This window comes from Equus caballus, chromosome 25 (genome assembly GCF_041296265.1).
Source record: "Equus caballus isolate H_3958 breed thoroughbred chromosome 25, TB-T2T, whole genome shotgun sequence".
Lineage (NCBI taxonomy): Eukaryota > Metazoa > Chordata > Mammalia > Perissodactyla > Equidae > Equus > Equus caballus.
In genome coordinates, this window is record NC_091708.1 from 43,947,040 (window position 1) to 43,957,252 (window position 10,213).

Sequence of the window (10,213 nt, forward strand, 5' to 3'; positions counted from 1 at the left end):
CCTCCCTGCCCCAGGAGCTAGGCTGCACCCACAGCCCGATGGCACAGGCAGGGCATGATGGCTGTCCTTCGCCGTCCTCAGGTGGGAGGAGTCCAACGCGTGCTCATCGTCCTGTGGGGCAGAACGGGCTGCACAGAACATGACATGCGTGCCGGGGGCAGATGGCCTGGAGATGCCAGCGACTGCTGGGCCCTGCTCCCCGGATGAGAAGCTACCTACCCTCAAGCCCTGTGTGGCGATGGCCTGTCCTCCCACCTGGGGCCATGTGAGTGTCCTGGGCACCAGGGAGGCCGGGCTATTGGGTCCTTATCTGGCCAGGAGAATGAAGAGCACTGGTTCCCTTTGGCCTCCTGGCCAGAGCAAGAAGACTGTCCTTGTGCAGGGCTGCTCTCTGTGGGATCCTCCTGGTCAGAGGACAAACTTAGAAAACGCTCAGGGCCTCTTGGGAAGTCCCATCCTGCTGGCGAGCCAGGCCATGTTAGAATGCTGCCAGTTCTGTGCTGCGCAGAGAAACACTGCCACACTCCTGCCTGGCATTGGGGGCTCTGAGGCTGCGTGCCGTTGTTTTCAGACAAGGGTGCTGGGCAGCTGTGTCCTCTCGTGGCTGGTGGGGACTGAAGGGCCAAGCATGCCTGCAAATCCGGCTCCTGAGCCCCAGCTCCCAGCCCTGTCCCACAGTGACCAGTCATGCTGATGCAGAGGCCAAGGTGGGGCATGTGGTGGGGGCTTCTGCTGGGGGCTGGGAAGCGAGTCTCCACAGAGAAGAGCAGCAGGGAGGAGCAGCCTTTGGGGTGCTGGTGACCACTTCTGCTCTCTCCTGAAGAGACTGGGCTGGGTGGTGGTGGAGGGCAGGTGCTCAGTGGCCTGGAGGTGGGAAGCCCAGACCCACTAGCTTGTTGCTTGCCCGCTGCAGCTGGACCCTCAGGCTCCAGGAGAGGAGGCTGCATCCCCATCAGGCAGTGCCAGGCTGGAGGCTCACATTGCACACGTGTGGATGCCCCTGGCGGGAACTTGCTCCGTCTCCTGTGGTCGAGGTGAGGCCCCCGATGCTCCTGAGGCCATTGCTCGTGAGCTGCCTCTTCCCTGCCAGCATTGTGCCCAGTTCTAGAAAGCATTTGAGGTGGCTTACAAAAACCCAAATGACACAAGAGCATGACGTAGTACACAAGGAGATTGGAACAAGGTGCGGACAGCCACGTATATGTGTTCATTGATTGGCTGAAAGATAGGAAGAGATCATAAAACCCAGCAATAGTGGGCCCAGGAGTGAATTTCTCAGGGTTTAGAAACTGTGGGAGATGGGCCCCAAACTTAGCTCTAAGCTTCCTAGTGGCCAAAGAGAAACAAAACTAATTTTAAGATACACAGTGTTCTTAAACTAAAATCCTAACCACTTGCTCAGTAAGACTTAGGCATGTTTAGAATTGAGACCAGAGATTTCTTTCGAGGATACTCCTAAAGGAGAGAGGTGAGGAAACTGGCCCCAGCAAGATCTTTATGATAAACACGGTAAGAGATTTTCATATAGCAGTTCTTACAATGCCCTTCAGTAAGCAATAGCACCTGCCACTTGTTGGGCACCTACCGTGTGGCAGGTACTTTGTATCTAGCACAACCAGAGGCACTCACGACTAGAATATACAACTATGTACTGGGGAGCTTTGGGAAGAAGACAAAGGGGGAAAAAAAAGATTGGCAACAGTTGTTAGCTCAGGTGCCAATCTTAAAAAAAAAAAACTTTATAAATATCCCTGCAACTTAAGCACCATTAGATGAGAAACTTAAGGCTCAGAGAGGTTAAATCATTTGTCCAAGGTCACACAGTTGGTAAGTGGCAGAGTCAAGACTCAGATCCACATGGGCCTTATCTCCTGGAGCTCTCCAGAGAGCTGAGTGTTTGCGGTCCTTGCTGAACCCTCCTCTTGGGGCCCCGGGTCCCTGCTTCCTCCCTGCAGGCCTGAGGGAGCTGCATTTTGTGTGCATGGACAGTGCCCTCAGGACACCCGTCCGGGAAGAGCTTTGTGACCTGGCAAGCAAGCCTGGGAGCCGGCAGGAGGTCTGCCAGGCTGTCCCATGCCCGGCTCGGTGAGTCGGGGGGAGGGAGACTGCGCAGAGGGGCAGCAGTCTCGGTCCCCCCGGGGGAAGGTGTCTTACCCTGGGATGTGGCTTCCTACGGAGCACTGGCCTTTCCCTCCTGCAGGTGGGAGACCCGAGCCTTGGCACCGTGCCCAGTGACCTGTGGAGGGGGGCAGGTGCTGCTGGCTGTTCGCTGTGTGAGGCCGGACCGTGGCCAGTTAGTCCCTCTGCCCCATTCCAAGTGCTGGCCAGTGCCCCGGCCCAGCCCCTTCAAGGACTGCAGCCCGGAGCCCTGCCCTGCCAGGTGGGCCCCTTCCCAAGGGGACAGGAGGTCCTAGGTATGCATCCTTGTAGGTGGCATGTCACCTCCCAGGAAGCTCCTGACCCTCACTGTCCTCAGCTGCAGGAGCAGGTCATACTGGTGCCCTGGAACGGTGTAGTGGGTTTAAAGGATGGGAAGTGCGTCACACAGAATCCGGGATGCTGTGGGCACACATGGTCGATGGCTCATTCTTCCATCACTTGCTTTTTACTGAGCACCCACTATGCCCAGGCACTGTTCTGGCACTAGGGGACGAGACAGCAGGGAACAAGACCGACAGGCACCCCTGCCCTCCTGGAGCAGACACTGGGGGCAGAGGGGAGATGGACACTAAATAAGGCAGACTGGGAGACATAGTCTAATGAATGGTGATTAGTGCGATGTGGCAGACACCGGGAGGGAAGATCGGGAGTGCTGGGAGGGGCAGGTCCCGGTGGAGGTGGGGCTGGGATTCCTATTAGAGACAGACCTCTTTGCAGGGCCCCTTGGCTGCCTTTTGGACACATCTGTTTGCCCTGAGTTTCCCCTTTCTGTAAAATGGTCTCTTCTGAATGTTCTCTGCCCACTGGGCCAAGCCTCTTGGGGGAGATATAAGGGTCACTGCGCCCCAGAGAGAGAACTTCTCGAGGCCCTTCCAGGTCTGGGGAAATGAGGGGAAGCCCCGCTCCGCTCCTCCGGGCTCCCCTGACTCCGCTTTCCCCAGGTGGCGGTACAAGCTGGCGGCCTGCAGCGTGAGCTGTGGGGGAGGGGTTGTGCGGAGGATCCCGTATTGTGCCCGGGCCCAGGGGGAGGACAAGGATGAGGAGATCCTGCCAGACGCCCAGTGCCAGGGGCTGCCTCGCCCTGAGCAGCAGGAGGCCTGCAGCCCGGAGCCCTGCCCGCCCAGGTCAGCAGCCCCAAATATCCAGGAGGCAGCCTGAGCCCCTAGTTTGTGCAGACACCAGGCCAGGCACCGTGGGGGTCAAAGGACAGCTCAGCGGCACAGGAGACAGCCCTTAGAAAACAGGACTATTGGGCAGTGCGCCAGATGTCAGAGATGGTGTTCCAGCAAAACACAGGCAGCACTGTCGGTTCTGATGGGGGCGGGGGCTTCGCAGCAGGGGAGGCAGCTTTTGGGTGGAGCCTCAGGGTGGTCCCAGCTGGGCTGCAGCACCGCCAAAGCCAACACAGGACAGACTAGGTCAAGCCCTGTGGTCAGAGACGGGGTTGGAGTCCAACGGGCAAGGGCAAATATTTACCTGCCTTGTTCATAGTTGTTTCATGGTTTCTGTATGACACAGAAAAGAAGGTAACAGACACCACGTGCCAACACCAGATTTGGTAGCTCTTACCATATTTCCTTCATATCTGTCTCCTTGGTTTTAAAGAAATACACGATTACAAATAAGATTTCATTTAAATGAAAACCCTTACCTCATCCGTGATTTATTTGGGGTCTGTTACAGAGTAGGGAGCAAACTGTGTTTTTCAAAATTACGACACAGCAGCATTTGTGGAATTTCCCCAGATGGCTCCTTTGCCATATCCTCAATTCTTGTGTTTGTTGGAATCTATGTTGAGGCTTTCTATCAGGCCCTGTTGGTTTTCCCCCCACTTATTCCCATCCCCATATCAAATTGTTTTAAATATTGTAGCTGTATGATCCATTCCGCATCCTTACTAAAGTGGCTCTTAATTTCTTCGCTTCTGCTAAAGTCCCTTGGCCATGCACCCTATTTGTTGTTCTGATCACATTTAGAGTTGATCTGGGATTTTTATGGGCATTTCACACACACATGAGCTCTGGCTACCCCTCGGACATTGCTGAAGCCACTCTGGCCTCTGATGTTCTGGAACATTCCAGGGATGCTCCTGACTTAGGGCTTCTGCACCTACCTTCCTGCTCCCAGAGGACACGTCGCAATGTCTAGAGACATTTTAAATGTCTCCACTGGGGAGGGGGGTGGAGTCCAGGGGTGCTCCAAACATCCTACACTGCAAAGAGGGCCCCCACGACAAAGAGCCATCCAGCCCCAAACGTCGGTGGCGCCGAGGTGGAGAAGCACATATGCTCCAAGAGGCCGGGCCTTGGTCTGGTTCACTGCCGTTTCCCAGTGTCCAGAACAGCGCCTGGCCCGTGGAAGGCACGCATTGAGAGGTGATATTGCAGGCTGAAAGGACGGCACAGTGTCGCGATTAGGACCCCAGGCTCCAGTGCAGGTTGCCTGCGTTCAGTGCCGGCTCGTCATCACTTGTTGAATGATTACAAGTGACATGGGCACAATTGCCCTGTGTTGAGATTCATTTTCCCTTATCCTGCGGTATCGTTCCCCATCCCTGTTACTGGGACCAGCAAGCAGCTCTGTGGGTGTCAGTGAGTATTATGTGATAAACGGGGACAAAGCAGGGGCACCTTGTTAAGGGAAAAGGGACATCTTTCCTGCAGAGCCTTCTGTGCCAGTGAGCCCGGTGACTAGACAGGAGGGGTTCAGGGGCTGCACTTACGGATCTTGGTGGCCCTGGAACCTGTCTGGGCCGAGCATGCGAGGAACCCACTGAGGCATGCTGTCTTTGGGGAGGCCCAGCCTCTCTTGGGGGCTTCTCTTCCTGCAGGTGGAAAGTCATGTCCCTGGGCCCATGCTCGGCTAGCTGTGGTCTTGGCACCGCCACACGCTCCGTGGCCTGTGTGCAGCGGGACCAAGGCCGGGACGTGGAGGTGGATGGGGCAGCCTGTGCAGCTCTGGTGCAGCCACAGGCCAGCATCCCCTGTGTCACTGCCGACTGCTCCTACCGGTGGCATGTCAGCACCTGGATGCAGGTAAGTGCTGCAGCTGGGGCTGGGGAGTGCATGGGACCCCTGGGGGGCTTTGATTCATTGTGATCCCCTGAAAGGAGGGAGAGAGCCGGGTCTGGTGGGGAGGGGGCAGTCGGGACACCTAGAGACAAGAGACAACGGAAGGTCTGGAGACCTAGAGGGCAGCCGGGCCTTAGGAGGCCCTGAAGTCTGGACACACCGGGAGAAGAAGGTGGATAACTCAGATCCCCCCAGAGTAGCAAATGTCATCCTGTGCCCAGCCCCTTGCAAGGCCCTGGAAACACAAAGGTAAAAAGGGCTGGGTCCCCCCAGAGGAGCTTGCTCATGATGTAACGGGAGACAGCCATCACCCGCCTTGGTCAGGAGGAAGCATCCAGGTCAGGCGGAGATGAGGGCAGGAGGGCAGGGCAGACGCCAGGCCGCAGTGACTGGTAGAGTGTGGAAGGAGGAGGCCACGCCGAGGACTGCCTGTCCCTGCTCTAGGGTTTGGAGAGGTAGAGAGGCCTTGAGGGTGACAGTTAGAAGAGACCTGGCTCGAATCCCTGCTTCTCATCCTATGCGATTTGTGCAAGGTAACCTCTCTGAGCCTCAGTCTCTTTGTCTGTAGAATGGAGACACATGCCCACCTCCCATGTTGTGCAAAGATTCTATCAGACCACACCTGGCCCGTGGTCACTGCTGTCCTCGTCACTCTCTGGCGGGGTCAGCCCGACTCCTCCCCTCTCTCCTGGCAGTGCTCCGTCTCCTGTGGGGATGGCATACAGCGCCGGCACGACGCCTGCCTTGGACCCCAGGCCCAGGTGCCCGTGCCAGCTGACTTCTGCCAGCACTTGCCCAAGCCAGCGACGGTGCGGGGCTGCTGGGCCGGTCCCTGTGAAAGGCAGGGGACGCCCAGCCCGGTGCCCCACGAGGAAGCCACTGCTCCAGGCCAGACCACGCCTGCCACTGCGGATGCTTCCCCAGAGCAGCCCCAGCGCCAGACCCCCCTCTCCTCCCCAGGTTCCTGGCTCCCGCCCAGGCCCCAGGAAAGCCCGGTGGAGTCCAGTTATGTTCCTTTCTCCTGTCTGTTTCAGCGGCTGGCTGGCTGCAGGAGGGGTGGGCGAAGGCATCTCTACCTGAGAAAGCTAGGACGAGCTCCTTGTGGGGATCTCCTGGGGGTGGTCCTGTGGCACCTGGGTCCAGAGCACTTGGGACACCAGGACGGATGTGTGCAGCTGGGCTGAAGGGAGGAGCCTGGGAGGCCGGGCTTGGGGCTGGTCCTCCTCCTCACGGGCAAAGCACAAGCTCACCTTTACTATCATCACGGGAAAGTAACCTGAGGGTCTCAGAGTCAGAACCCAGGTCTGTGTGACTCAGAGCTGTGCACTGCCGTACACACTGCCTCTCTCTCGCTGGAGCACCTGGAAGCGGCTCTGTGCCTTGGATGGCAATGCTCTGACCCAGGCAGCCCCCTCCTCTGGCCTCAGAAGGCTTCCGGCTGGGCCTGGGATGACTTCAGTCACCCCAGCCTCCTTCCACAGCCCAGAAAGCCCCAGGCCCTGTCCTGCTGGGAATGCCCCTGCTGGAAGCTCTGCTCACCTGCACCCCTGCTCCCTCTCCAGGTGCCTGTGGCCGGCAGCACCTTGAGCCAACAGGAACCATTGACATGCGAGGCCCAGGGCGGGTGGACTGTGCAGTGGCCATTGGGCGGCCCCTGGGTGAGGTGGTGACCCTCCAAGTCCTCGAGAGTTCCCTCAACTGCAGCACCGGTATGTCTGGGGCCCCATGAGCAGCTTCTGCCAGTGACGGGGCCTGCCGGGTGCCAGTGAGCGTGCCTCCAGTGTCCCCATTCCAAGCAGGATGCTCCAAGGGCACCCTCACTTGTAATCATCACAGTCCTCTCATGACTGGGGTGTGATGTCCCCATTCCACAGATGAGGAAACAGGCTAGGAGAGATTAAATCACGTGTCCAGTCACTCCCACACAGCCAGTAAGTGGGAGAGTTGGGGCCACTGAGTCAGGGACTCAGTTCAGTCTACCCAGGAGCCACCGTGCTGCCCACCTGGACCAGGGGCACGGGACCCTCATGGCACTGCCCTTCCCAGGGGAGATGCTGCTGCTCTGGGGGCGGCTCACATGGAGGAAGATGTGCAGGAAGCTGTCCGGCATGACCTTCAGCTCCAAAGCCAACACGCTGGTGGTGAGGCAGAGGCGCGTGCGGCCAGGAGGTGGCGTGGTACTGCGGTATTCCAGCCGACCTGCCCCAGAAACCTTCCACAGAGGTATGGCCAGGCGCCGGAGCCTCCCCTGCTCCCTGCACAGCGGCCGGACGGGTGCTGCTGCCACCGGGGCTGGTCCCGACGGGGCGGAGGGCAGGCAGCCTGGGAGCCTACTGAGAATGAGGTGGCAGTGCCTTCTTGGATGCCCCCAGCATCCCTGCCCCAGGGTGGCCACTGTGGGTCTGCACGTGCAGTCAGGATGAGGCCCAGGAATGTGCTGTGTCCCCTCTTCTCTGAGGCCCCGCAGTGAGATAGGCGGGCGTGGGACTCCAGCCATATCCTCACCCTGTCCTTCAGGCCACCACAGCCCCACACCCTGGCCCTCAGGTCCTTCAAGATCTTTTAAGGTCCTTCTGGGAGCCACTCTCCCCAGCCCTGTTCTCTTGGCTCACCGTCCACAGAACAGGGTGTGTGTGTGAATGCTTTCACACATGTGTGTGCACACGCACACATCATGTAGAGGATGGCATCCCAGAGACCCCTATTTTGCCCACGGCCCCATCGGTGTCCTCAGTAGCCCTCTAGGTTGCATCAGGGGGCTTGTCATCTCCCAACAGCCCCAGCTGGCTGAGTGGCTTTCTGGGCTGGTTCCAGAGGTTTCTGGGTCCCCCCAGGCCTCAGGTGAAAAGTGGGGACACTAGAGAGCTTTTTCCTCTGCAGAGTTTTGAGGCCCCTCTCCTGCCCCTCAGCGTGGAGCTCTGCTGGTACCCCAGAGCTGGCGCCCAGCGGGCGAGGGCCCAGCCACCTTCTCATCGCTCCTCACTTCCCAGCCTCCCCACATGCGGGCACCTGGCTCGGGGGAGGCCCAGGAGGTGCAGGCAGGAGGTGCTCGAGGGGGCTCCTGATGACGGCAGTGGCCTTTGTGCCAGGCTCAGCGTTGAGTCCTCCTAAAAGTTGCCCTGCCCAGCATGTACACTTGTCCCTTCACTTTACAGAGGAGGGAAGTGAAACTCAGAGCATTTAAAGCCTTCACCTGGGGTCAAGAGCCAGGAAGCGGTAGAGGTGGGGTTCAGTGGGGCTTCTGCCTGGGAACCCCGATCTCGACCACAGCAGCATACTGCCCTCCTCGCTGCTCCCCAGCTGTGAGCTACCCTGGCCTCTGGCGTTAGTGCTCTTTCTGGGGGGCTCCTATGTCCCTGGGGTGGTGCACACCCAGTCCATCCACCTGCTCTCCCCTGCAGATTGTGACACGCAGCTCTTTGGACCCTGGGGTGAAATCGTGAGCCCGTTGATGAGTCCAGATGGGAGGAATGTGGGGGGCTGCCGTGTCTTCATCGACGTGGCTCCACGGGCCCGGATCGCTATCCATGCCCTAGTCACCAACAGGGCCACCGGAACCGAGGGAACCGATGCCAGCTACATCTTGGTGAGGCTGCCAGGATGAGGACAGGAATGGGCTGACTTTTGCTATGAGTTTGGACAGCTGTCCTGGGAGACAGGGACTGGAGGTGATGGGCTAGAGGAGACCCTGAGTTTACTTCAGACCAAAAGCCTCAAAATCACTAGTGAAAGAATGGGAGAAAAGAGTTTCCTTCACTTATTCACCACCAAATGTTTATTGAGCTCCCTACAAGAGTGAAATGGAAAAGACCTTTTCTGATGTAGACCGCCCATTAACCCAGGACAAAAGCATGATGTTAGACCCAGATATAACTTCACCAGGAGAGCAGGCCAACCCCTCCCCGTCAGGTTTCCTGTGTTCTAGAAGAACTATCCTCTGCAAGGTATCAGCTCCCCTGGAGGAGGCAGCCTGATCTCTGGAATCAGACAGAACCTGGGCTCAAATCCCAGCTCTAGCACCCTGGCTGTGTGTCCTTGGGAAAGTGGTACAACTCCTCTGAGCCTCAGTTTCCTGGGTAGAATAATAGTATCTTCCTGATACGGCTGTTGTGTGGGGATTAAATGTGAGTCTCAGTGCACGATACCTTGTATATTAAGGGCTCCATGAATGCTAGCCAATTATCATATGTGGCCGGTCCTTCGGGACTGCCCTTTTCCTCCCAGATCCGGGACATCCACAGCCTGAGGACGACGACATTCCTTGGGCAGCAGGCGCTCTACTGGGAGTCAGAGGGCAGCCGGGCTGAGATGGAGTTTAGCCAGGGCTTCCTGGAGGCACAGGCCAGCCTGCGGGGCCAGTACTGGACCCTCCGATCTAGAGCCCAGGAGCGCGGCAGCACCCTGCCCTAGCTTCCTCTCCAAGCACATCCCTCAGTTGACCCGTGGGTGCAGTGGGATGCCTCTTCCCCGTCCGGGAAGGGAAAGGAAGAACTCGACATTTATAAGCACCTGTTGGGGGCTTGGCCAGCCCTGGAGGGTTGTCTCTGAGTGCTTTCCAATTTGAATTCCCTCCAATCTCGAGTATCTCTTTTAGGGTCTCCTCCGATGGGCAAAAGACTGGGTGGTGGAAGGGGGCAGTCTCTGGAAAGGCAGCCCCCAGCCCCTCGGGTACCAATAAACGGAACGTGCGGTCTGAGTGGTATTTTCTTCACCTAACCTGTCAAATCCGGCTTGAAAACCCACGCCACGGCACGGTGGGGATTCCCTGGCCGCGGTCGGGCTGCAGACCCATTCCTGACCTGAGCACGCCCTCGCCACCCCTAGCGGTCTTCTTCCTCCCCGGGGAGAAGGAGAGGCGAGGGAGTGTGCAGTCACGATTGGGCCCTGATGCGGGCGCACCTGTTAATTCTCTGCGAAGCCCCGCCCCTACGCCTGTCCGGGGAAGGATTTGACCACCTGGGAGGACCGCGCGGCCAGGACCC

General features: G+C 58.3%; 1 protein-coding gene across 2 annotated transcripts in view; it reads left to right on the top strand.

Annotated features, from left to right (window-relative positions):
- The window catches only part of ADAMTS13 (ADAM metallopeptidase with thrombospondin type 1 motif 13), a 31,772-nt gene extending 21,848 nt beyond the window's left edge, over positions 1-9,924 (top strand). Inside the window, exons 22-32 of one of the 2 annotated variants that reach the window (XM_023629261.2) lie at positions 82-265; positions 914-1,034; positions 1,956-2,085; positions 2,201-2,380; positions 3,102-3,284; positions 4,991-5,195; positions 5,927-6,236; positions 6,794-6,940; positions 7,278-7,454; positions 8,633-8,817; positions 9,456-9,924. In XM_023629261.2, the coding sequence (XP_023485029.2) occupies positions 82-265; positions 914-1,034; positions 1,956-2,085; positions 2,201-2,380; positions 3,102-3,284; positions 4,991-5,195; positions 5,927-6,236; positions 6,794-6,940; positions 7,278-7,454; positions 8,633-8,817; positions 9,456-9,641 (2,008 nt within the window). In that variant the 3' untranslated portion in view covers positions 9,642-9,924. The remainder of the gene's footprint in view (positions 1-81; positions 266-913; positions 1,035-1,955; positions 2,086-2,200; positions 2,381-3,101; positions 3,285-4,990; positions 5,196-5,926; positions 6,237-6,793; positions 6,941-7,277; positions 7,455-8,632; positions 8,818-9,455) is intronic. The other variant, XM_070252040.1, reaches the window with a different exon arrangement.
- The last annotated feature ends 289 nt before the right edge of the window (positions 9,925-10,213 follow it).